The sequence below is a fragment of the Phasianus colchicus genome, chromosome 2, assembly GCF_987193195.1.
Source record: "Phasianus colchicus chromosome 2, bPhaCol1.hap1.1, whole genome shotgun sequence".
NCBI classification, from domain to species: Eukaryota; Metazoa; Chordata; class Aves; order Galliformes; family Phasianidae; genus Phasianus; species Phasianus colchicus.
In genome coordinates, this window is record NC_143437.1 from 97,146,010 (window position 1) to 97,169,477 (window position 23,468).

At 37.2% G+C, this 23,468-nt stretch overlaps 1 protein-coding gene across 5 annotated transcripts in view; it reads left to right on the forward strand.

Annotated features, from left to right (window-relative positions):
- GREB1 (growth regulating estrogen receptor binding 1) overlaps positions 1–23,468 on the forward strand; it is an 87,528-nt gene that overhangs the window by 38,368 nt on the left and 25,692 nt on the right. For all 5 annotated transcript variants that reach the window (XR_004169320.2, XM_090136377.1, XM_031610941.2 and 2 more), the window contains exons 5-21: positions 7,025–7,207; positions 7,516–7,647; positions 8,259–8,384; positions 9,834–9,956; positions 10,821–10,958; positions 11,124–11,309; positions 11,746–12,096; positions 12,591–12,719; positions 14,220–14,345; positions 14,796–14,993; positions 15,090–15,270; positions 16,566–16,758; positions 17,330–17,466; positions 18,758–19,097; positions 20,510–20,625; positions 21,291–21,490; positions 22,451–22,540. Coding sequence is in view for 4 of the 5 variants with exons in the window: in XM_090136377.1 (XP_089992503.1) it covers positions 7,025–7,207; positions 7,516–7,647; positions 8,259–8,384; positions 9,834–9,956; positions 10,821–10,958; positions 11,124–11,309; positions 11,746–12,096; positions 12,591–12,719; positions 14,220–14,345; positions 14,796–14,993; positions 15,090–15,270; positions 16,566–16,758; positions 17,330–17,466; positions 18,758–19,097; positions 20,510–20,625; positions 21,291–21,490; positions 22,451–22,540 (2,949 nt within the window). In the remaining variant the exon portion in view is untranslated. The remainder of the gene's footprint in view (positions 1–7,024; positions 7,208–7,515; positions 7,648–8,258; positions 8,385–9,833; positions 9,957–10,820; positions 10,959–11,123; positions 11,310–11,745; positions 12,097–12,590; positions 12,720–14,219; positions 14,346–14,795; positions 14,994–15,089; positions 15,271–16,565; positions 16,759–17,329; positions 17,467–18,757; positions 19,098–20,509; positions 20,626–21,290; positions 21,491–22,450; positions 22,541–23,468) is intronic.

Below are 23,468 nucleotides of genomic sequence, written 5' to 3' on the forward strand. Positions count from 1 at the left end.
TTTGTACAGTAACTCTTGTTGGTGATGCACAACAAGATAACAACTCAGAGCTGATTATGTTTACTTTGGAAAGATGCAGAGTAAGCCAATTCATTAAAAATTCTTCATCAACTTCTATCCATTAGCCCAAGAATTAAGTCATTGTCTGGTCTGTTTATGACCTAGTTGCTGGAACTACACATCTGGTAACCGGAGTTGAACTGCTCCCTGTTTTAGCTTTCCAAATACTAACATAGTTGGACGGAGTATAGATCTGTCAAAGTGAACCTTTCTGGCTACAAGATACATGTAAACAGTTTGACCATAGTTTGTACTGTAAAAAATTAACAGAGAATAATAGGCTTGGATTGGAAGGGACCTCGAAGATCATCTGGTTTCAAACCCCTGCTTGTGGGCAAGGTTGCCAACCACTAAATCAAGCACTGGATCAGGTTGTCCAGAGCCTTATCGGTTATGACCATTCTCATTCATTCTTTTGGGGCAGGGATCATGTTGTCCTCTAAGTTTAAACAGTAGCATTAATTCTGGATCCTAATCTATGAATTTTTGTTATTATCACAGTAAAAATAAATATGAAGTATTATAAGTTGATTTTTTTCCTTAATGTGTAATCGGGTAATACTGTGTTTGAATTCAGTCTTACAATGCGCATTATTTTAAGAAAACAAATTGTGCAGAATACTTAAAATTTTCTTGCTTTTCACCAATTTAAGTGTCCAATTTCTGACATAAACTGAGTCCTTCTATTTTCATTTTAGCCCTTATGATTGCCATTATCCTCATCCAAATCAGTACAATTAGGGGCAATCCACAGTTGCGAATGAATGAACTAGTTATTGAAATTAGTAAATTGGAATAATTTATATACTGGGACAAAAAGTATATAATCTGGAGGGAAAGCTCTTATTGTAGTCAGACGTTCTTGGGTAATTATGTATTATTTTCTTCAAAAATGCCTCATCATTTATCTGTGTACCAGTCTGAGCTTTAGATAGCAGAAAGGAACTATTTGTCATTGTGCCCTTTAACCATTTTCTTTCACAAACACTGAGGGATATGACGTGAATTCAGTTGTTATTTCAGTTTGAGCCACTCTTCAAGGCATTTGGGATGACAGCATAGTGTGAAGGTGGATAATGTCATTCTGTGTACAGTAATTCCTTTCCTCGTGATCTTACAGAGTTGGATTGGTCACAGTAGATTTGACTAGTGATTGTGAAAGAGTTAGAAGTACTATAAATCACTGTCATTTTAAAGATAAAGACAAGAATGTTGTACCACTCCAATCATTCAGCTTAAATTCCTCAGGCCGTTAGCAGAGAAAAAGTAGTGTACTTGTTAATTGCATGCTAAACAAGAACAGAAAAAGACAATGGGAGCATAACTGAGAGGTTTTTATATTACTTGCATCCTCAGCTTGATTATTTAATACTGTTTTCTTCTTCTAAACAACTTAGATGCTTATTTTTGGCTGTTCTACAATTAAATTCTAGTGAATCGTGTTCTTTTGGAAAAAAAAAAAAAGTGATAATTTAGGATAAGTTTTGTGTATTCTATAACAACATTAAATGTGAAAGGATTTGTATTTGGATCTTTAAGATACAAAATCTTTATCTATAAATTGAAAAAAAAGTTGCCTGATGGAAAAAATATGATAGATCTCATTGACGTGGGGATAGAATACTATTGGTCGAATAGAAGTTAGATATCTTTGTGAGTCAGAGTATGTCCCACACTTTTGCTAAAGTTCATTAGTGATTTTTGCACATCACTTCTAACCCTTGAACCATAATAATAAAAAAAAAAAAAAAATCTTGTTTTCTTCCCTCTTAAGATATTGTGTTTTTGTATAGCAGTTATTGCTGACTATTGTAGGATTTTTTTTTCCCCAAAATAATTTCTTTGTAGGGAACGTACAAAAATTCCAGGAAAAAAACAAAATGTCTCAGGAGTTTCTTGACCAGCTTTTGACATGGGCCTTGTTCCTGTGAGGGGCTGCTGATGTTGTGCCAATTTATTGATTATGCTACTGAGTTGCTCCACCATCTAGAAATATGTGTTTGTAATATGAAAGTTGTCCCTATTGAAGAGCGAGGTTGTTTCATTTCTTTGTTTTCACAGTGGATAGTTTATTACATGGAAAACTTCTGTTTTCTGGAAAAGGCAGGCTGTGAAGCAAAAAGTTCTCTGTATTTGAGGAGCCTGAGAACGTATTGTATATATATCCACTAATCGAGTTAGATCCCAAGTTTTGCTACTCTGCAAAACAAACTCAAATTTTGGCTCTAAGAAACCGTTCCTTTTTGTTTTGTAGCCTGAAGGAATGCTTGACTGGAGGAAGAGCTGTGATAGTGTGATATTTATTGTTTCCTAGTAAGTGCAGCTAACATGTATCACCCCCAAAGGTTTTTCTCTTTTTCATTTTTCCCTTCAGTTCTTACTCATAAGGAGGGTCTCTCATGATAAACAAAGCAGCTATTCACTCATCATTTTCCTTCCCAAAAGACCTAGCAGCTGCCTACTTTCCTAGAAGGGAATAAGAAATCCCTTCTTTTTTTTTCTTTTCTTTTCTTTTCTTTTTTTTCAGTGGGTCCCTGAGGTCAGCACAACAGAGGAAAAGATTAGTTTGCTTGCATTGTACGCTGTAAGATGAAAAGGCTGCAGTGTAAAATCTGTGGCACTTCTGTTAGAAAGTACACTGTTCTATTTGGTTTTTGTAATAGTAGTGAGTTTCTGTACAATGGAGTCTCAATGTGAACGTATTAATTTCATTTAAGGCCTTCAGTCTTCAAATGGAATGGCTCTGAATGGGAGGGAAAAAAAGTGAAGCAGTCAGTGCTTGTGTGCTTTTTGCTTGTGAGTAGAACTGAACAGAAGAAATATTTTTGTTGAAGAGTTAAAACCATGCTAATTCTTAGTGTTAAGGAAGTTGGAAACTTTCAAAAACATATTAATGTTACATAAATATGAACATTAATTAAAACTCCATTAGTCATTTAAAGAAAAAAAAAAAAGAAAGAAAATTTTCAGCTGGGCCAACTGGTGATAGATATCCTTCCACCTTCAAGTATTCTAAGTATTCTACTTACCCTTAGCGCAAGTTCACTGTTAATCCAAAGGAACCACTGCCCAGTCATAAGTTAGATAGGGCTTCACATCCTTTTAGTCCAAGGTCCTGTTACTGTCCATGGAGCCCTTAGCATGGAAGTGTTTTTTAAATCACTGAGTTGTAGAATATCTTGAGTTGGAAGGGACCCACAAGGATCATTTGGATAATAGATCACTGTGATGTGTGCAAATTCAAGCACATGCCCATGGTAAGATATCAGATGCAATCAAATATCTTCTGATTAAACAATCTTCAGAGGGTAGCAGCCTTAAGTCACTACTGAACAGAGTTGGGTTTGAACCACTGACCTAAAGGTGAAAGGCTTCTGGCCCCCAAACTCCGGGCATCGATTTCTAATTCTCTTGTGAAATCAGTTGCGTGACATAGATATATTGAGTCACCTTATGGTTGCCCTGACTCCCCTGACCTTTGTCCTTTCTATAATATATGGAAGAATATTTAATGTGTTTTGTTTATAAAGCAAGCTCTCCTCTCTATCAGCTGTTAGCTCCAGCCATTGTATGTGAACAGGGCATGCACAGAATGAGGGTCGGTAGTGGGTCCAACCTTGTTCAAATTCACCAATGACTAGATGGAGAGAATCCACCTTCAGCAAATTTGCTGATGATACAAAGATGGGATGATAGTTGACACATCAGAAGGCTGTGCTGCCATTCAGTGATACCTAGACAAACTGAAGAGTGGGCAGAGAGGAGCCTGATGAAGTTTAACGAGAGCAAGTGTAGAGTCTACGTCTGGGGAGGGATAACTACATGCACCAGTACAATCTAGGGGCCAACCTGATGGAGCGAAGCTCTGTGGAGAAGGACCTGCGAGTCCTGGTGAACAATAAATTGACCATGAGCCAGCAATGTGCCCTTTTGGCCAAGGAGTCCAATTGTATCTTGGGGTGCATTAAGAAGAACATGGCCAGCAGGTTGAAGGAGGTGATCCTCCCCCTATACTCTGCCATTGTGAGGCCATGCCTGGAGTATTGAGTCCAATTCTGGGTTCCTCAGTTAAAAAATACAGTGTCCTGCTAGAGAGAGTCCAGTGGAGGGCCACAAAGATGATGAGAGGCCTGGAGCATCTCCATTAGATGAGAGACCTGAGGCTGTTCAGCCTGGAGAAGAAAAAATTGAGGGGAATTGGTCTGATCATCTCCAGAGGTCCCTTCTAACCCATGTAGTTATATGATTCTGTGATTCTTGTGCTGGGGGCCCCAGACCTGGGCACAATACTCCAGATGGGGCCTCACAACGGCAGAGTAGAGGGGGACAATCACCTCCCTCTCCCTGCTGGCCACTCCTCTGTTTATGTAGTCCTGGATACCACTGGCCTTCCTGGCTGTAAGAGCACACTGCTGGCTCATGCCCAGCTTTTCATTCAGTGGGACCCCCAAGTCATTATGACGAACACTGATCTCAGTCTTAATCCATCTGCTGCAAGGCTGGCAGTGGATGCTTCAAAAGAGTAATGACTGAACACCATACAGCACTGAAATTATAAATTCATGCTATATTGTATCTGTAGTGTCATCAGAGAAAATGTCAGTCTGAATGAATGGGATAAAATTCAGTGCTGGCAGGTGCTTTCCAGAAAGAGCTCAGCTCAGGGGAGGTGGGAAGAATCAAGGCAAAAGATGATAGTTTGATTTGAATGGAAAATTGAAAAATAAACTTCTAAATTATTCTTCAAAGAGTTTTCAAAACAAGTTGACTCTTCAGGTTTGTTAATTCTTATTAAATCTCACCTGTATACTGTAGCTGGTGAAAACTAATTCTTCAGTAGACCTTGAATAGTAGACTCTGCCAAAGTTAAAAATAGATGACTTAGGGCAAAAGGCTATTTCAGGTAGAAGATACTTTTTGTTAAATCTTTCTTGGTTTGCTGATGGTTTACAAGAGTTATCAGCAGTGACTGGTGTAGAGTCCACATGAAAAGATTTTGCATCCACCGCCCCACTGTTCTGTTTCTGTAGTAGAAATATTTCCCCATGTGGCTTTTGAAAGCAGCTGGGCACTTTCAGCTAAACAATAAAACCTAGAAAGGGTAAAGGTACTTCTTATTTACTTTTGAAAATGGTCCCCTCACGTTTCTATTTGGAAAAAATAAGGCCTTAATAAGTGGCAACCAGTTAAAAATTGCAGTGCTGCTGCTCGTGCTCAGTATACTGCCAAGATGTACAGGAAGTTTTCATTTGCTAGCAAAATCATTTTCTGTAGTTTCTTAATCTGCCTAAAATGCATATAAATTCTACAGCCTTTACCACATCCATTGTAGTTTTGTTTCCCTTTGTTGCTTTTATTGCAGCAACTGAAGGTTCTGTGATGTTAGACAGATGCTTTTGTGTTGACTGATTCAAAACAGAGGATTTAGCAGTCTTGACTTGTCCCAATTTTATGAGTCATAATGACCTTTATCATTCTACCTATCAGCCTCAGTGATATAATAGACAGCTTTCAGTAGTTATTGTTCACTTATTACCAGAGATACAGACAAAACATTGGTGTATAAAAAAATGACTCATAAACTTAGATTTGTAATGAATTCTTCTGAACAATTTGAATGAAAATACTCAAGTTGTAGACAAAGAAACAGGTGTTTACAGGGCACAGTATTTCAGCGTCTGCATGCTAATTCACTTGTCTTAAGAAGTATTGAACATTAATTTGAAAATGTAATAGGTCTGAAATGTGATGGAAATTCTCATAATTGGCTCTGCATTTTATTTAATGTGGTGCAGTTGTAATATTTCCAATGACATTTTCCATATTTATGGGATCATGAGATGCTTTTCCTTTGCTTTATTTCTACTGTCTTTCAATTGACTGTGCACACAATTTTGATTTGAAATTACTGTGATAACACATCAAGATGTCCATTAGATGGGTTTAAAATAAAAAGAACCTCCATGCTTCAGGGCATATATAGGGAATAGGGAGAAAATTTCCATGGGAAATATTGTTTTCTATTTACACACTGTATGATTTCCTTGTAAGAATTAAGTGTTTTGAGGTAATTGTTCAGATGCAGTACGAATTTTTCCTATGGAAATACTTCGGAAAATGCAGAAATGAAGCTATTTAAGAATAAAAAGCAGATAAGTCTTAATTAGCTGTTCAAGGATTGTTCTTTACTCGCGGTGATAATGGCATCACCATCATGAGCTCCTCTTTGAAGCTCAGATTTTATACCTCGGAATGAGAGGAAATGGCAGTATCCCTGGAAATGCCCCATTAAGCCTGAGCACAATGAGCTTCTTTACGTGCAAGGATTGCATCTCTGTCATGTTCTCTAAAGTTGCAGACATGTCCTTTTTGTAATCATAAATAGCTTGAAGTGTTGTGAAGTGCTAACACAGTCCAGCCATATAATCTGAGAAATCTACTTAAATCAATATCCTAAGAGGGCATAATTTTTTTTTTTTTTCTCTAAACAAACTTATGTAGTAGGAGCTTGGTGCTTAAATGAACTCAGATCTTACTAAAGATAGTAGATTAAATATATTTAATTTCCTGAGGTTTCCTTGAATGTTTAGTTTCAGTGCAAGTTTAAAAAGAAGTAAAACTTTCTGTGATAGTAAGCATGTGATTCAGTACAGTTGAGCCAGATCTATTTGTTTTAATGCTTTTAGGTACTTAACGAGTGGGTACTGTGATTTTTTTCTGGCGGGAGAAAATGAAAAATGGGGCTTGTTTTACATTTTCTGTTCATGTGTGACTGTTTTTGCAATCTAGTGGCCAAAGTGCAACAGAAGGGACTTGATGTAGTATTTTTGGATTATAATGTTTATACAAAGTTAAAGCTGTAAAACAAAAAACTGTTTTTTTCTCCAGGGAAGAGAGATGTTCTGAAGTTATTAATAGTCACCAACCTATCTCACTGGATTATATGTCTTGTTTGTTTTATCAGGCTTCTCTGGCAATTGTGTTGGCTGTGGCAAGAAAGGTTTCTGCTACTTTACAGAATTCTCAAATCACATTAACCTTAAACTGACCACTCAGCCCAAGAAACAGAAACACTTAAAGTATTATCTGGTCAGGAATGCACAGGGCGCTCTGACGAAAGGATCTGTAATCTGCTGGAAAGGGGCAGGTGAGATAATGAAGCTGTCTTACTTGAGTTCTGGTTTTTGTCATCCAAGCATGGATATTACTGGGACTGGCGTCTATGTAAAACCTAAGACGGATCAGTTAAAAGAAAGACTCCTTAAAGTGCAGCTGTAAAAAGCAATTGACCGCCCTAATAAGAGGATGGCATGTTTGATGCCATCAGTTCCTCCCTTCCAAGTGCTGTAGCCTTTAAGCAATTCACATGTGAAATTACCAAGTCAAACATGCAGAAAAAAAAAGCGGCTATCACTGTTGTGTTGGTGGATAAGAAGTCTCTTTTTTTGTCTTAAGAACTCAGAGGCCGGCAGTCCTTATCCAGCACCTGTTCAGGCACGGTCTGCCAACTGCCAGAGAGCGCAGGCCTCTCCGGGAGCACGGCGACTGAGCCTCCCCCAAACCCTGCACCCGGGACTCCACAAACAGGTACCATGCAGAAGGAGAACAGTCTGGGTTAACGTGTGCTCTTACTGCTCTGTGCGTCTGTGTGTATTTCTGAGTGGAAAGACAGAAATGAGTACGTTACCACATGCAGTAAAACAAATCAAATAGATTTAGAAGATCTTATGAATAAAGGAAGGAACCCTGCTTTCAAGTCTTTTCACTGTCCTTTCGTCCTTGCAGATTTATGTACAGAATTTTAGGAAATAATGCAATGGATAGGTGATGTGAAGGCAAACCTTCTCTTTTAAGAGAACATTACATTTTGCGTTATAACCAGAATGCTCATTACTGCTGGAACTGTATGGGCATCAGTGGAGTAAAGCAGCTTTAATATTAGAAGACAAACTGATGAGTGATATCTTTGTATTAACACCGATCTCTCAAACATTTACTTTTCCATTAGCCTTACATAAATAAAAGGTGATCGATGATAGTGGCTGAAGTGATCTCTCTGAGCTTCAGAATGAATATTCTCTTGTGACTCTTATGGATCCTGATGGCTCTATTAAAGTAAATGATAATTTTATTGTGTCAATTAGGAATCTTGATCTAGAAACATTTATTGTAAATACTTTATATTTTTTTCTTGCCAGCTACAGTTGTAGATCATATCCCATCAACAGCAGCATTCGGCTCAGCAGCTTATAATGGCAAGGAATCTCCTAAACAACAGTTGGTGAAAAATAACCTATCTGCTTTGACAAGACCATCGGTGTTAGGTATTTGTATGGATTTGTTCTTTAAAAACCTTAAGATCTATATTCCATGGATTTGACAGAAACATTGAACAAACGATACCATGATCATAATTAGCTGTATGAATAGAAATTACTCTTCCCAAGTCTTTTGTAACCCCTCCTTTTCTTTTGAATGTTAATTTTCAGGATAAAATTTATATGATTTTAGCCATAGCTGTTTTGCAATTCTGATCATAGATGGAAGTTTTTCATTACATTTACAATTGATACAATTTGCAACCAGAACAGACAGGATTCTGAGTCTAGTTTCTTCAATATTGTATTTGCATTGATCTCGCTGAAAAGGTTTTGTGGAAGGGATTAAGAAAGATATGTAAGTAGAACAAATGGCTACATACTGCCCTCACATGGTACAAGTTTAAAAGTGATCTCTGAAAGCGTGGACGTAAGATTGTTCTGCAAATGTATGATCTCCAGATTTCAGGATTTCTGGTTTACTTTTAGCTGTAATATCTTTTGTGAAAATAAAATTAAAAAAAAAAAAACAACAAACACAAAAACAACTCAACTAACAACATTTTTAATACAAGTTCTTACTCTTGTTTTGATTTTTTTGAGTCTAACCATTTTACCAGTACATACAGACTTGCCAGTGTGAAGTAGTTACAGCTTTTGCATATTATATTAATGTGTATAAGCAGAAACAGCTCAGTTCTTCAAGATGCTGAGTAATTCCTGGGCAACTATAGACTCTCAATAATTAGAAATACTTGATGTTAGTGGGAACTCGTCATTTAGGATTTTGCAGGTGTGTAGAAGATGACTGAAAAAAAGTAACAAGAGACTGAAGAATTTAATTGCAATGGGCTCCCAGGAAAACTGTGAGAAATATGGCTATGGTTTTACAGACAAAGATATTGGAGCCAATGATGAATAGATGGAATGTGCAGAAGTCATTTGCTTTGAAATAATATGGATTATCATTAAACCAAAGATTATGCCAGTGGGAAGTACAAAAACCTTGACAGTAGAAAAAATTGTTGAAAAGAGCACAGATCTTTACTAATATTGCACAGAAACCTATGAAAATATTTTTTAAAATTATGTTACATGAAACACAGTATTATGGGTTTGGAAATAGAAGGCACAAAGTGCCCACATTGGCTTCAAAGTATTAACATAAGCATTCTTGGTATGTCTCATTTTAGTATATTGCTTTTAATTCAGAGTAAACATTGGTGTAAAATATGTAAAACTTAACAGGTCTCTGCACCAGAAAGTTCCTAGGTCTGTATGCAGAAGATAGCAAAGTAAAACGAAAACCATAAGCAATGATTATACTCATGGAGTCAACCTTGTCTACCACAGTACTTAGTGCTTAATTCAGTCCATCAGCACGTGTTGAATTATCATGCACAAAAATGAATAAAATGCATTCTTATACTTTTCTGAAATATTATTGTTATTCAGGCACTTTGACAAATTCAGGACCTCCAAAAAAACGCCATAAAGGTTGGTCACCAGAGTCTCCATCATCCACTGAAACTTGGAACTTGCCGCTCAACCCACAAGCTCCAAATAGAATCAAAAATGGTAAGCTGAACCCAGGGTAATGAGGATGTTCATCTCATTAAACTGAAAATAATGGGGAAAAAGAGGCAATATTTTAAAGGCATACTCAAATTCTCAAAAGAGTTTTGAAAGTTGTTTGATACCTACATTTTCAGAATTATTTATGTTCTTCAATTTTATTGATTCCTCTTTGAGTCTCTGGACTTAACTCTCATTAGAATCCATTCATCATGTCATTATTAATAAACTGCAACAAGTGCTTGTGTCCATCTTTTGACACCTAAACACCTCTGGGACATTATAGTGTCAGAACTCAAATACCAAGCTGTCATCTCTAGTTCACTTATTTGTCACAGTGTTCTCGGCTCTTTCTTGAATTTTATAGTCTAGAGTGATGTGCAATGAAACAAACCAACTTTCAGCAGAATGTTTTCTTTTAGTATGCTACTGTTTAAATAAAAATTAAAACAAATAAATTAGTTTTGAACAAATGCTGAATCTTAATTTTTTTAAATACCAAAAAATCTTGCTTAGAATGAATAAAACTAATTATATCATACGAAGCCCTCAAATCATAGCTTTGCATTAATATCATGTTTATCTCTATATTCATACATTCAGAATGTGAAATGTTTACTTATAAATATTTCAAAATCTTTGGATGTTCATTTTTCAAAATGTTTGGATGTGTTCAATGCTCAATATGATTAACTCTCAAGAAAATAGGTACAGTGTGGGTTGTGGTAACAGGTCCTGAAATGTGTGGTGTGATTGGAAGTATGTAGCACTTATACCAAATGTGTATATAAGATGACGTTGATTAACTTTTCGTTGAGGAAACAATTACTAGAACTCACTCCAGAGATATTATGTATGAACTTTTAGATGGAGGAAGCCTATCATCTCTACCACATTCTGCTGTGGTGGGGCCAGCATCATCTCCAATCGTGGGCTCAGGAGAACCTGTCTCAGTTCCTGACAACCTGCTGAAAATCTGTAAAGCAAAGCCAGTTATTTTCAAAGGTAAAATCCTACCCCTCAGCAAGATCGGTGTCTTTTTTTTTTTTTTTGGTAAGAGATATAAAGGTAAATCCAGTTGCTAAGCAATGCTGAAGCTCTCATTTTTGAAATCTCTACTATTAAAACATGTAATTAACGTGATATGTACAAACGTTATTTATTTTTAAGGTCATGGAAACTTCCCATATCTTTGCGGGAACATTAATGACGTGATAGTGAGTCCTCTGCTGTATACCTGTTACAGAAATTCACAGTCTTTATCTAGAGCATATGAACAATATGGTGCCCCAACAATACAGCCTATTTCAGAAGAGATGCAGCTCTTGTTGACTGTCTACTACCTTGTTCAGCTAGGTAAGATGATTTTCTAAAACTATTTAATTAGTTGTTCCTGAAGACCAAACTTAGATTAAAATACAATGAAACAAAGTTCTTAATTTCCTATAAGAGAGGATCTCAGCAACTGAAAAAAAACAAAAAAAAGGAAAAAAAAATTGTAATTCATTGCTCTTGCACATAGACCATAGTTAATAAATATTATTATATTGGCATAAGCACTTCTCACACTCTTAAATATTTCTAATAAGCAGCTCTATTTGAGTCTCACAAAGACACTTCAAAATGAAAGATATAGTTCACATCTTCTAATGGCTGTAGCCATGCATGCATAAATTTGAAACACAACCATCTCTAAGAAAAAGCACATTAAAAAAAAAAAAAAAAAAAGACTTTTTAACAACTTTTTTAAATTTTTTCATAATATGAACATTTTCCTCTTAATTTTTTTTAGCTTCAGACCAAGTTCCTCTGATTGAGGATTTAGAACAAATATTCATGCGTTCTTGGCGAGAATCGCACCTATCTGAAATTCGTCAGTACCAACAGATGATTCCACAGACCTTTCCTCAAGTGCCCAGCCAGATCGCCCCAGTGACCTCAGCCCAGCTCCCCTGGCTGGCAGGGCTGGCAGCCAGCTCCTGTAATGACAGCGTTCACATCATTGAATGCAGCTACTCTCTGGCTGAAGGGCTTTCAGAAATGTTTAAGCTGCTCATCGAAGGAAAATTAATAAAGACAAACTACGTGGTGATCATCTGTGCTAGCAGAAATCGAGCCATTGATTCCTGCATTGTGATAACAGGTAAGATCTTAACTGTTTCTCCAGGCAAAACAGAGTCATCCCATGCTATGAGGATTTTTGATAAGCTGCCTCAGAAGAAAGAGCCGTGACCAAGAAGCAATGGGCTTTGATGAACCCAAGGTGCTGTCACAGATTTGGATCTCCCCCTAGTAATCCCATTCTGCCCACATTAGCTGTGTCCTTACTAAGGCACTACTACAAACCAATAATAGAAAACTAACAACAGGCAGTGCATAATGCTTTCTTGCTCTGTGTGACTGAGGTATTACTGTGAGCAGAGAATTGAGCATTTTCTCAGCTTTTCCACTATTCTCTTTCAACCTCACTACCTTCAACAAACATGGTACATACTTGTATAAGAGAGAAAAAAATCTCATCTTGGCCTTAGTTTTGGCAGGAGAGGATTCATTTAGCTGGGAGGTGTTTTTCATTATGACTTATAATGTTTTTAGTGTAGTTTGAAGTGCTTTCAAGATGACTTTTTTGTCTTTTAGGAAAGTATCAAGCTAGAGTTCTGTCTGAGGGCATGCTCACTCCTTCAGATTACCAAAAAGAAGTAAACTATCAGCTGGTCACAGGCAAAGTGGAATCTCTGGGGTCCTTCTTCAGCACCCTCTGCCCAGGTACATAATATGCTGTAGATATGCATATTTCCAAGTCTCTCAGTGTTTTTAGTGAGTGAAAGTAGCTGTGTTCATGCTTCCCTGAAGCAAGACATTATTACAAATGTATAAAAAATACAGGACAAAGTTGTGAAAGTACATTTGAATTGCAATTTCTCCTAGAAGCGTGAGTTTCTAAAATACCTCAGATTCATAAAAATACGCCAGCAAGAAGTTGAACATGTTATTCTTAGCTACACAAATCCACCTATATAATATACAAGCCCATATGCATATGAATGGATAAATTCTTTTGCCCCAAGCACGTGATTCATTTGGACTGTGGTAGACCAGAATTATTTTACTGAAGGAAGGAAGTCATACTGTGAACTTGAACTTGATGCATGGGAAAGAGAAGATAACTGCAGAGCTGGCTCTACAGGATCATTTTTAACTGAGTATATTGAGGATTCCTACAGGCAGGGTTTTCTGTGGATAGATCCAGCCATGTGGAAAATGTAACTGTATCACACCACTAGAGCAAATGCAGCATGCTTGTCAGTGTTAATGCATTTCACAGTCCCCTTCACCACTCACATCGCTTCATGAAATCTGTACTTAGGAGGCAAGAATGCTTTCAGAATCTGTTACGATATTTTCACCAGTCACTGAAGAGACACCTGTCTTCCTAGAGCCATCATGCAGTTACACTGGTGTCTCTGTTCCTAGTATCTTTGAGTTATGATTCTCAAAATAACTCCTACTATTGTTTGAGAAGAAGAAGTAAATGAACATCCTGAAAGGAGCTGCCATCTACATCCACTGGGTTGCACTTCACAAAGATGACCCTGCCACTCTAATATCATTTGCAGACGTGTTCGAACATCTTTTCAACTGCTGAGAAAATATTAAGTATTCAGGACAGACATGCTGTATTTTCTGAATAGCTATTACCTGTAAGCAGGGTCCCTGCTAAACAGAGCAGATGTACTTAGCTCAGTAAAACATACCTTGCTTTAATAGTGTGTAAAAAACTCATTTCTCTGTCTACTCTAGCAAAAACTATTTTTCTTTCTTTTTCTCAAAAAATGTTAAAGGTTTAATAGTATCTATGCTTTGCATCAGATTTTCAAAAGCTTCTTCTAATCCTTAGTAGTGAACAGTAAAATTGTTACAGTGGTCAGGACATACACTAGGTTACGTTCAGGTGTTTGTCATTGCTGATTTAGGTCACAGTCTTCAAGCTAGTTTTCTCCTACATTCTCTAAGTGTCCTAAGCAGAGGTCTGCAGAGCTGATCTGTCATTCCTTGGCCTGATGTGCATTTTATTAGTGATAAGCTGAAAATAAATAATGCAATGGAAACTAATGATAGGATTAGTGTACAAAATACCCAATAAGCCAAGGACAGGACAGCTACCTAGCATACACAAAGCTCTTTGAGATCTACTAAAGAAAGTCAGCATGAAATACAGCTGTTATCAACCTGGATGTTTTTACCACTCTCCTTTCCATTTGATAGAGGGTGATATCGATCTTTTGCTGGAGAAATTTTATCAGGAAAACCAAGGGCACATCTCTTCATCACTGCCTGCTTCAGCGAATAAATCAACAGCACTGAATGGAACAGGAGCAGCAGTGTGTACAAGTAAGGAGGATTTTCTGAAAAGGTAATAGAGTTGGATGCTTGAGAGTAGGTCTTTAGGTGTGCAGTTAGGTGTACCTGGGCAGAGTTCTGGGCTCTTGAAGAATTCTGTTCTGAGGTGATTGTGAACTCATGTCTTGGGATATCCAGATTTACATGGGTGGATGCTCGGTTCGTTCCATGAGAACCGTACTCCTTGAAGCTTTAAATCTTACTTCCTTGGTAGCAGAATGCTACTGCACAAGTCCAACTTCAGCTCATAAATATTTAGGAGACTTGCAGGAATAAAATGCCCAAGTGCAGAAAGTTTTCTTTGAATGTTCTATGTAGATTTTCCTAAAATAGAACTCTGACTCCTTAAAGAATAGACCTGTCATTCTTTTCCAGGCTGTACGATTTTACACTAGATTAGACTTTTGCTGTATATATAAAAAGCATTTTGTCTTTTCCCAGGTTATGAGATTGAACGACATCAGATTCAACCATTCCAGCTGGCAGTAGCTCAGAAACTGCTGTCTCATATTTGCTCAATTGCTGACTCCAGCACTCAAAATCTTGATTTGGGTTCCTTTGAGAAAATTGATTTCTTGATTTGTGTTCCACCCTCTGAAGTGACTTATCAGCAGACTTTGTTTCATCTCTGGCATTCAGGTGCTCATTAGTTAGCTTTACTAGCTGGATTTACAGGAAACCAACGAAAGCCTTTGTATCTGGAAATTCTGACATTTGTTCCTTTTTTTTTTCTAGGTATTTTATTAGAACTTGGGTTGGAGAAGCAGCATCTTACAAAGCAGAAGGTGGAACAGTATGTTCTGAAACTAGATGCAGAAGCCCAGATTAAGTTCAAAGTCTTTCTGCAAAACTCTATGCAGAATCCACACACACTGTTTGTCCTAATCCACGATCATGCACACTGGGATCTAATGAGGTGAGGATACTTGAACTTGCTTTTTGAGAAATTATTTTTGTTCTCATTAACTCTTAAGATCAGATTTATGATTTGTCTTCCTTCATCTGTTCACATCTTTGCTGACTCTGTCGTCCCATGCATTGAATAGATGTGTTTTCTTTTAAGTGCCTTCATACTTATTCTGCATATTATGTTATGCTATACTGGAAATGGGAGAATATACTACATTCCAGAAACACCACCATATTCTTTCCATCTTTGGTAACATGGCAATGTTTCTGAAACCAAAAACACTTGAGTTTTGCTTGCAAATGAAATGAGAAGGTTTTGGCTTTCACACTGATTAAGAACCTGTATTTTTCACCAACCCTTTATTTTTGCATATATGAGGGTTTCCAGTTCAACTTCTCTATATCTTAGACATGTACATGAATTATTACAGCCTTTACAGCATTTATTCATGTTACATCCCTGAGTGGCAGGAATGTACCTTTATAGCTACTTAGCTCTGATATATATATATATTTTTTAATAAAGATGTGTAAGGGACAAATATTGAAGAGATTATTCTGTACAGGAAGATTCATGCCCCTTCATTGACAACAGTTAAATTAAGTGTCTATAACAGGAATTTAATTGCCTATGTGGGGATTGCCCACATAGTCACAGCAGAGATACAAGCATTTCTGAAGGCTGAGAGGTCACGAGTAGGCACAAACATTTTCTGGAGTTACCTGCCTCTCTTAGTCGATGACAGCAACTTGCAGTGCTGAAGCTTGTAACTTAGTCCCTTCAGGTAAATGAGTGAATTTGGAATGATGTGTTAAACTGGAGGAAGAAGTCGATTGCAGATGTCCTATGAGACTGGCATTTGCTCCAACAATAGCTGATCTTTACTGTACTAATTCTGTCACATGTACTTTCCCCCTTTCTTTCCACTATAGTGGCTTATGGTCTGTCATTTTCTATCTTGTTTTTTGTAGGTAAGAATTATATTTTCTCAACAGCAGCAGAACAATCTGGCTAAATTAACAGAGAAGTGTGCGACCATTAATAACTGCCATAATGTCAGCTTCCTTTTGTCCTTTCATATGCCGGTGGCTGTGAGAGACCAGTAATTTGCTAGCTATAGAGTTGACCAGACTTAAAGAAATATTCAGCTGCAGGGAAATAACGCATTTATTTTCCTCTCCTTCCATACAACTAAATCAGGGTTATGAATAGAGTCCTAAGTCCCTTGTTTGCATTTAACTTTGATTTCACATCTCCCTTGAGCCAATCGCTTTGGAGAGTTTTGGGTTTCTGTTTTGCAGTGCTATGCATAGCCTCTATCCTCAGACAGAACTGGCTACGGGACTTGTTGATAGACTGCTGAACTGCAGGGAGGTGAAAGAGGCGCCCAACATTGTGACACTCCATGTGACTTCCTTTCCTTATGCGCTGCAGACACAGCACACTCACATCAGCCCTTACAATGAGATCCACTGGCCTTCTTCATACAGCAATGTAAGATGGATGCTCTGAGGTGATTTTGTGAGCTTTTCATGAGTTATTTTACGTTTATGTACTTGGTGAAACTCTGGAGGCCTGATAATTTTTGTGCACGCTGAGTGAAGTTTGCATGGTATCCCTATGACAGTCTGTGTCAAGTTTTTTTTCCCCTTGCTTCTTCTGTCATTTCTTGCTTATTACCTTTATACGTTTCATATCTCCTATAAACTCTAGTAACTGCTATAAACCTTTGAGTTACATAGATAGAAATCATCTAGAAAATCTGTTTCTAGTGCATTACTGCATGAATATAAATAGATATATGAAATTTCTTCACATATTTTTACCTACATAGATTTTCTGTCTGTATGTTTACATGGGAAGAGAGGAGAGAAACAGGGAAAAATGGAGTATAACTTCTTTTCTCTCCAAAAACCAACTTTTTCCTTCTTCCTGTATATTATGTGCCTGAATATATATGTATGCCTATTATAGAATGTGACTGCAGATACCAATGATTAATCAATTATAAATTAATAATTGGTAGATTTTTACCTTTAAATTTGTATTGCTTCATTTCTCCTAGGGTGTAGATTTATATCATGAAAACAAGAAATACTTTGGTCTGTCAGAATTCATTGAATCCACTTTGTCTGGGCATAGTATCCCACTGCTTCGGTATGACAGCTCTTTTGAAGCAATGGTCATGGCTCTGGGAAAGAGGTATGATACAATCCTTAGTTTAATGAAGGAAACTTAGGGAGCATATTCTAGTGTCTTGAGATACTAACTAGAAGCCTGATTTTTTTTTTTTTTGTTTTGTCTCACTGTCTTACAAATTATTTCATTTGTTCTTATTTTATCCTCTCTCTCTTCTTTTTTTTTTTTTTTTTTTTTTTTTTTAGTATATATTTGGCCTGTGATCTAATCAGTTCAGATGAATTCATTAGATAAACTTGCACACTGTTCAACCCATATTAGTATGTGTACTTGGTTACAGTAGATACTTCCATATTATAGTAATCAAAAACTGCACTACCATATGATTTCAAATGTAACTTAGTCCAATATTATCACTTGCTGGCCTTAGCTGATTTTTTTTTAATGTATCATTTTTGTATACTGCATAAAAAGACCACAAAGGAAAGGAGGTATATCACTATATTTTGCGTACTTAAATCAGTGGTAAAAATTTTAAAGGAACATCCCAGCTTGAAAATATATCAACAGCAATTATGGAGCCATGCAAAAGAGTAATGACAAATTATGTGAAGGCATGCAACTGGATGATATCATTGGAGTCTGTAAGAAGTTTAAGACAGGATGAGTAGAGTCTTGCAAATGTGTATTGCTAACTGAGAGAATGAGCATGTCCATACTTTGCTACTAGCATTTGCTGCAGGGTGACACAGAGCTCTGATCACGCGCGTCAGGTACTTCTCTGAGCAGGCCTGGGTTTCATTTTTGTGGAAAATCAGAGCAAAGGAAGCTATTACATTTCCGCATCTCTCCCTCTCATAGAGTGGGCATTAAGGCAGGGTGTACGTGGGCTTGGAAACTTGGAGTGCTCATTGAGTGCTGCCTACATATTCAGTCCTCTGGGAAAAAAAGAGTGAGTTGATTCACAGCTTGAGTAAGACCGCAATAGAAAAAACCCTAATGATAATGTCATTAAGATTACTGTTTTCATTGACGAGTGCATGCATTTTGACTGATGGTATTGCTGAGTGCATTAGCAAATATTCTGTGACAAATTTTCTAACAGCAGCAAAGTATTGATAACTTGAAGTGATGTAACACTGATGAACTGCTTGCTTATTAAATCCTTACTGAGCAATAGAGAGACAACTTTGGTTCTGATTGTGAAATGATGTGTTATTGCAAGGAGTATCGAACTGTAATTTTGGACAGTAAATGTGAAGGGTTCTTTACAGGAGAAAGTCCTGAGTTTGCTATATTTTGGAGAACATTAGCTTTTTTACTTTAATACTTCACTATTTAACCTTTATTTCAGGTTTCCCAGATTACACAGTGCAGTGATAAGGACTTTTGTCCTCATACAACACTACTCTGCAGCTATGATGGCAGTGTGTGGTCTTTCTCAGATGAAGAATTACACCTCAGTTGAAACTCTGGAAATCACCCAAAACCTAATAAACTCTTCAAGACAATGTCCTAGTGGTCATGGCCTCATGGTAGTGTTGAGAATTCCATGTACCCCACTGGCTGCAGTGGCATATGAACGTCTGTATAATGTAAGGGAAAGACTAGCCCTTGAAGATAACTTTGAAATAATCTTGGGAAATCCTAATTCTGGAATCACTATAGGGAAGCACTTTGTGGAACAACTAAAGGTAACTTGCAGAATGACATTTACTGGGAAGCTTCGTTAGATGGGTAGATGGGGAGACTGTTGGTGAGAGATATGGTCATGAGCTGAAGTGTGGTTTGTACTAGAAAAACTCAAAACTACTGCAAAGAGCACGACTTTTGACTTTAGACAAATCATCTGTGATACCCTTACTGTCTTACCAATGGTTACTTTCTGGTTACACAGCTGAATATTAATGGATAGAGCTAGAGCTTGGCTTCCTGCAGCAACCCTTCCAAGCAGCTGAACTGCTTTTATGTATAGCAACAGGGAAAACAAACATAAAACTGCCACAATTTTCTCACAAAGTCATTGCACAGATTTTCTTCAGTTAAGATTTATATTATTCTTCTCACCAGCAGATGGCATAAAGGCACCGAATTGGTGATGCTGGCTATGGGTTTGGAATTCACAGCCTGGTACTTAATTCTTTCTGGATCATGTGTTATTTCAAAGATTCATTTATACCTTTTAGGTCCAGAATTTTAAGTCATCTGTGTAACAAAAGGCTCTACTATTTTCTTGCTCTTCATAGCACTGCCATCTGTTCGGTAAAGCAAAAATGTATATTGTATTGTTCTGTGCTTAATTTGATGTGTTAGACAATCATTTGACATCCGGAGCCTAAAGCTCATCTTACTGTGTCATGAATAAGTTTTTCTGAAAAATCAATATTCTAAATCACATCCCATTTGTCTTCCCAGACATGCACAGTAGTGGTAATAACTGTACAAATGGCAGAATTGGAACTACCACACTGTTGTTCCTGCTGTGTATTCCTTATCTGTCAGTCTCACAGCAGAAAGTATTGGCTGGTGTGAGCTAAGCATTCAAATGACAGAACTAGTTATCAAATTTCTCACTACATTATTAAGAAAATTGACAACTTTGGTGGAGAGTAGGAGACTTCAGGGGGTATTAAATGAGGACAGTGTAATGTGCATGTTCAAAACTTCAGTACTTCCAGCTTCATGCTATTCCTCCAAGGTGAAATAGCCTCATTTCTTGCTCATTTCCCTTCTTGGACTCAAACATCTGTAATTTATCTATCACAAGAAACAACCTTTTCTCTCCCCAGAAGATCCTACTCGTCTTTATTGCCTGATCCACTCTTTCCATGTATGCCCTAGTCCTAGTGCTATGCAGCTGGGAGACAAGGAGACTTTTCAGACCAGAAAAGGACATCCTGTCCTGTTCTCCTCAGGTTTACATCAGGCAGATTGCAACCTGTAGCTCTTTAGGAATTGTGCAATCTACCTGTGTTGAAATTGGCTCTGCCATGTGGCTTATTCTGGTGGAACATCCATCCACTGTACAAATCAATTCAAACAATGGATGATAAAATGTGTGTTCATTTGTGCCATATCAGGGTGTTCAATAGTTTCTCTTATGCAGGTCTGGCAGAAAATTGAAGATGTAGATTGGAGGCCACAGACCTATCTGGAACTGGAAGGTTTGCCCTGTATATTAATATTTAGTGGTATGGATCCACAAGGGGAGTCTTTGCCACGGTAAGTAGATCTGGTATTTTCTCAGTGGGAGTACTTTATCCATTGCTTATTGAATGGCTAAAAATTAACTGTTTAAATACTTGTGGGGAAGAAAACATTTCAGTGTCAAAGATTCTTGTTTTCCACCTTTTTGTTTCTATATTATAAATAAAAAAGATTATTAGTAATAATCTCCTGCTTATACAAAATAGAAGTAACTTAAAAATATAAGTTGTTGTGGTTTAAGGGTATGTAAAAAAGAAGTATCTATAGCTGCTTTAGATACCTCAAAGTAGCTGAGATATCTGCAGGATATTGGTGTATATCCAGGATGACATGTGGAGAGGTCAGTGCCTTCTGGAGTTGAAGCTGGAAGGCAAACAAGATGCCTTAGGACCACCAAAATAGCACTAAATATCTTTGTTTGTTCAATTGAATCCAAAATGATGCCTTTTTTTCTTAGTGTTGATGCTAATGTTCAGTGCACCAGATTAAACTGCTTAACTGGATAAAGAATAATAAAACCGTATGCACCACAATGGAAAACTTATTAAACACCAAAAATCTACCTTGTTCTATCTCATACATAGCTTAAGCAGATTGTAAAAAATATTTGACTTTGACTGTGTCTGGAAAAGAAATAGAGTACAGTGAGTTCTCATACTATCTCATCTGTTTCTCTCCAGATCACTGAGATACTGTGACCTACGTTTAATAAATTCATCTTCTTTAGTAAGGACAACCTTGGAGCAAGAGCTTGGTTTGGCAGCATACTTTGTGAGCTCTGAAATTCACACCGAGAAAGCTGTTGTGAATGATGTGTTAGAAAGCGACCCAGAGAAACTAAGCAGCACTGATAATGAAGATGAAGAAATAGCAACAGAAGGTACTGCTGCCAGTGATAATAAGAGGTGTAAAGTGATTGAGCTGTGTTAGAAAAATACATGTGATATATTAGAAAAATGTGATATATTAGAAAATGAGAAATGGGTTTCAAGTTCTTCTGTTTATTGCTTGTCTTTGAACTCATATTGAAATGGTAGAGATGGTGAGGTTATTATTTCTTAAGAAAGGCCTGCCTTAGGTGTGATGGATATTTCTGCCCATTTAGTTGAAGTAAGTTGATGTAATTTGAGTCAAAGGTGCACTGAGGTTAGGCATCTGAGTTATAAGGCTGCTCTCCTGGTCTGTGAAGTATGGTATACTCCCGTGGAGCTCATCAGCTCAGATGATAGACTTAGTGCAGTGGTTTTTGCCTCTTGCTTATTATTGCTAAACTGCATGGAAAAAAAAGCATTTTGGCATAGAAGGCTAAGTTAGGAACCTCAAGCAAACACCCTTGATGGACTGTCATCATCAAAAGCTGAGATATAATTTATCCATAAAGCTGTTATGCAATGGGTAGGAGGTAGTTCATAACAAATTGACAAAATAGAGCAGTTTGTCAGTTGGTTTCACTGGCACTAGATGGGTATGAAAGGTCAAACACAGTTGTGGTGTGTCAGCTCCTGGCAGCAGAATTGATTTTGTAAGTCTACTGACATAATTAGAATATTCTGTAGGCTGATCCAGTGCTGCATGGTAGGAACACATTGAATACAGTGTCAGAAGGAGGACAGAATCCATACAAATCAAAGAATCATGGTTAGGTTGGAAGGAACCTTAAAGACCATCCAGTTCCACCCCCCTGCCATGGCCAGGATTGCAGTACATCAGATCTGGCTGCTCAGGGTTCTATCCAAACTTGTGTCCTCTTCCTTATTTCAACAGTATAGCCATCACGTCTTACAGGCTTACTTTAATTATGCTTTGTATTTGTTTTCTTCTGCTACTATTCATGAAACAGGTTCCACTTCAGAAAAGAGAAGTCCCATGAAAAGAGAAAGATCTCATTCTCATGACTCTGCATCTTCATCTCTCTCTTCAAAAGCTTCTCGTAAGTCCTTAAGTTTATTTCTATTAAGCTGTATTTAGGATAGTTAGAAGACCTTTTGTTCAGCTTGTTAGAGAAAGAAAAAAAAAAAAAAGGCATAAATCACTCAGCTTTTGGCAAGGCCTATTTTAATAAGGTTATTATAAGTAACTTCTAAAAAAGTGATTTAGAATCAGGCTTCTTAGATACAAGTAGATGATTTCTTGCTTGGAAATTAATAATAGGACAGGCTACCTAAAACAGGCACTCCTTTAAGGTGTGACACTTAGATTTGAATCCTCAGTTAGTACTGAGTGTGTTCACTGAAGCTATGACAGTTCATAACTTTTAAATAATCTTTTGAAAGTCCATAGGAAGAAAAGAATTCACAGTCTTGTTCGTGTCTTTGTCTTTTTTGTTTTGCTCTGGAATGTTCACTCATTAAATCTGCACTGTTTGGAAGCTCCTATGAAGGTGGATCTTTTTTCTTAAATCTTTGTTTCCTTTTTAATCTGCAAATTGTTGCATAAAGCACGTGACAATGTTGAGAATTATCCTTGTCTGATAAATTTATTTGAATGCTTTTCAATGCAGATAATAGGGGGAGAGTTACTGAAAGTTCAGAAGACAAACTGTTACGTAGGTGTTACAATGTCCTGCAGCTTTTCAAAACATTGCTGCTTTTCAGTCACAATACCTTCTTTTTGATCTGCTTGGAGTTTTCACCGTGCTGATGTGCATATTTAGCCATGGTTTCTTTTCTACAAACACAGTAGTGGTTATAAAAGGAAAGGAAAAGACAAGATTTGAAGACACTTTTGATAAGATTTTTAACCGCTTTAATATGAAAAATGCTTTTTCTTCTTTAGAGTTAATCTGTTCTTCAGTTTCGCAGCACCCATATGGCCTACATGTGGTTGTGTAGCCTGAATTTGCCTGTGGTTAAACAAAT